Source organism: Austrofundulus limnaeus, unplaced genomic scaffold (assembly GCF_001266775.1).
Source record: "Austrofundulus limnaeus strain Quisiro unplaced genomic scaffold, Austrofundulus_limnaeus-1.0 Scaffold0, whole genome shotgun sequence".
Lineage (NCBI taxonomy): Eukaryota > Metazoa > Chordata > Actinopteri > Cyprinodontiformes > Rivulidae > Austrofundulus > Austrofundulus limnaeus.
Genome location: NW_013952402.1, coordinates 886,752 through 890,136, shown reverse-complemented (window position 1 = coordinate 890,136; position 3,385 = coordinate 886,752). Strand labels below are relative to the sequence as shown.

The following is a 3,385-nucleotide window of genomic DNA, read 5'->3' as shown; positions in this document are numbered from 1 at the left end:
GTACAAATAATATCAGATAAGTTAAGACTTTTACTTAAGTAATATTCATAAAGAAGACTTTAACTTTTACCAAAGCATTTTTATAAGACACTTGTACTTTTACTCAAATATGACTTTGAGGTACTTTATACAACACTGCATTTCAATTAAAGGATTTATTTTTACAGTGGCTCCAAACAGACTACTAGCTTCACGAAAGCCAATCTAAATACTTACGATATCCTCAGAGGATTTGTTTTACTTGTATTAATTTTTTTCAACAGATGTAAATGAATGTGAAGTGTACCGGRTGGACCAAGGAGGGAAGCTGTGCGTCCACGAGTGTGTAAATGTCCCAGGCTCCTACCACTGCTCTTGTCCCAGTGGTTACAAGTTACTCCCAGATGGGCGGAGCTGTGAAGGTGAGCAAAAAGGTTTAGAAGAGGACAAAGGCTCTTTCACAGGGGCCTTGGCGGCAGATCTGATTGGGCGCAATGCTCGCGTTTTAGTAAGACGAGGAATCTTTGGAAGCAAAGGTTTGCTTTTCATCAGAGGTGTCTGCCTGCCTCACTTTCACAGTTGCCCCTGAAGCTCACCGCGCGCCGGCCACTGGAACAAATGACCTCAGCTTTTCCCAACAGAAGGGATCTTTAGGACACGAGGCACTCTTGGAAGACTAAACTAAAAAAAAACTAAATAAAGCGCCGAGCACCCCCTGCCCAGACCGCGGCAGCCAGGAAGCATGGGAGTCGGTCTGGCAAAGTCCCTCTCCCCTGTCTTTCATTCTTACATGCCTCTGATGTTTTGTCTTCCAGATGTGGACGAATGTTTAAGCCAGAATCACAACTGTAGTCGAGGGACATCTTGTGTCAACACGGGGGGAGGCTTTTGGTGCGTCAACCCAGAGTGTCCCCGCTCACATGGCAACACCAGCTACGTCAAGACATCTCCTTTGTAAGTGGACACGCCATTTGTTTAATCACTTCTGTTAATTTGGGTTTAAAAGAAACGTAAAAACAACCAAAACTACATCTAAATATGCTGTTTTATGCTGTTTTATTTGTTGTTGTTTGGGATGGAGCTGAACATTTTGCCTCATAAATCAGTCGATGACTTTAATGTTCAGGTTCGGCTGTGATCCAGTGACCCGGCTCACTCCAAACAAGGTCCAAATGCTCAGACTTGTGACTTCCACATGCTTCACAGCTAAACTATTGTTTTAAACAAGTTTGGACCTTTTTTTTCACAAATAGCTTTATTTTAGTTGCTTAAAGGGGCAATATCATGTTTCTCAGGCATACATTTAAATACTATACCATAATAAAGTATATATGTCACATTTAGCTGTTATCAAAATGCTGTTTTTATGTTTAAATAGATAAACTTATCTTCTCATCACTTCCTCTTCTAAACGCTTTGAAATTGGTCTCTGTCTCTTTAAGAACCACCTTCGCTTCTGTCTCGCCCATTTCAGTGCAGGGGGTGGGGGCGCTGCCATGATGCAGTTTACTTGGCATTTGAAAAATACATTTCCTCAAAGGTATTTTTAATCTGAAAAGAGCTTCACTGAGTGAGAACTTATGTTGAGAGCTCAGCAGACAGTTAGGTTTCACTTTCACTTTCACCCGAGAGCCTGTAGGAGTCATGGGCGGGGTGTGTGGGGAGTGGGGAGGGGGTGCGCTCTGCCATGAGGAAGTTTGGCTTAAAGACACGTCCCAGGGGCGTTTCTGGTACCAAAAGGTGTTTCTGGTCCCCACCTGTCGTTTTGCTCCTCAGCATGGCTTCKTAAAAACGCTGCAGGATTTCTGAAACATGCATGAATGAGTCAGAGCAAGGCTTTGGGCATGTTTTTTATGAGAGTATAACATTATAACATGATATAAAACTCAAAAAAGTGGATATTACATGATATTGCCCCTTTAATTTTTGCTCATGGTACAATAACGTGAAAGTATTTGTTGATATCTGCTTGCAAAAATATGTTCATAGCCGCAGCGCTGTCACACTTGGAGTTGTTATCTATTATTTCAAGCTGTTGCTTTGAGTTTCTCATTCACGCCAGCTTTGTTTCTTGGAGCTAGAAGCAACGTGCTATGCAGCCAAAAGACACAGTCAGTGAATGCAACCTCATCATTAATTAGGCTCAACTTAAAGCTTTAGTTCAGTTCAGAGGAGTTATTTGAAAACTGATCCCTCTTTAGTTGTTTTAAAGTTTAAAAAAAGGCTTTAAATGTTCTTTTCTCATTTACTATTTTACTGCCTAAAGGCATCAATCAAATGTTTGCTTAGTAAAAAGTATAAAAAAAACACCTGGCTAAAAGTTTTAAAATGTAATGAGATCATGTTCTCCCATCCTAATGGGGRTCAAATTGATCCTGAAGTTTGCTTTCTGCTGAGGAGTAAAAGTTTAATCACCACAGCAAAATTAAATTATCCCTGGTTAGAGCTGGTGMGTTTCCAGGATTTTCATTTTTTGGTAAGACATCATCAAGTCATGTCAATAAAATGCAGACTCAGCAACACAAACACATCACACCGTGRTGCTGTGAGACTTTACTTCCATCAGGGCCGGCCCGTAGCATAGGCAGTGTAGGCAAACCATAAGGGCGCCGTCCATGTAGGGGGCGCCATAAATGGGGGATGAAAAAAAATTAAAACTTTTCATTAGGTTAATTTAGTCTTTAGTTGTTTTTACTACATGAGGTTARATGGTGCAAATTTTGTGATAAAAGTATTTGATGCAGTCAAGTTTGCTGGTGCTCAGTGTGTAAACATAAAACAAATCAAAGAAAATGGAAGTTTCAGTTATGATCTCAGATAAAGTTCGGGTTAAAATACTGATTATAAAACACTGATTTTCTGTTGCTTTATTAATCCTGAAAATTTAGTAAAATGCTCAAATGGCTGGAAAATGCATAGTTTTGTGTAATTCAAAACAATTCAGTTAAATTCAATTCACTTTAGTTTATTTATATAGCGCCAAGTCACAACAAATGTTGTATTAGGGCACGATAAAAAAAGATAAATCTGAAGAAGCCAGCAGATTTTGTTGAATCTTCACTTCATCACAGTCTCCCATCCTGAGCAGCACATTGGTGACAGTGGAGAGGAAAAACTCCCTTTTAACAGGAAGAAACCTCCAGCAGAACCAGAACCAGGCTCAGGACAGGCGGCCATCTGCCTCCACCAGCTGGGTTTGGGTTTCCCAAGAGACAAACACAACTGACTGGTCCAGGTGCATTTCCTTCTGGAAGAGAGACAAAGAAAATGTTATAAACATAATAGAAGTAATTAAAACAAACATGTAAAAGAGTGACTAAAGACAACAGCAGAGTGAGGAAATATACTCAGTTTGTGCTCCAGCAGTCTAAGTCTATGGCAGCAGAACTAAGGAATAACTCAGGAA

At 40.2% G+C, this 3,385-nt stretch overlaps 1 protein-coding gene across 1 annotated transcript in view; it reads left to right on the top strand.

Moving 5' to 3' along the window:
- Nucleotides 1-3,385, top strand: part of fbln7 (fibulin 7) — a 17,547-nt gene that overhangs the window by 12,716 nt on the left and 1,446 nt on the right. Inside the window, 2 exon segments of the mRNA XM_014005066.1 lie at nucleotides 264-401; nucleotides 795-933. Coding sequence (XP_013860520.1) covers nucleotides 264-401; nucleotides 795-933 — 277 coding nt within the window.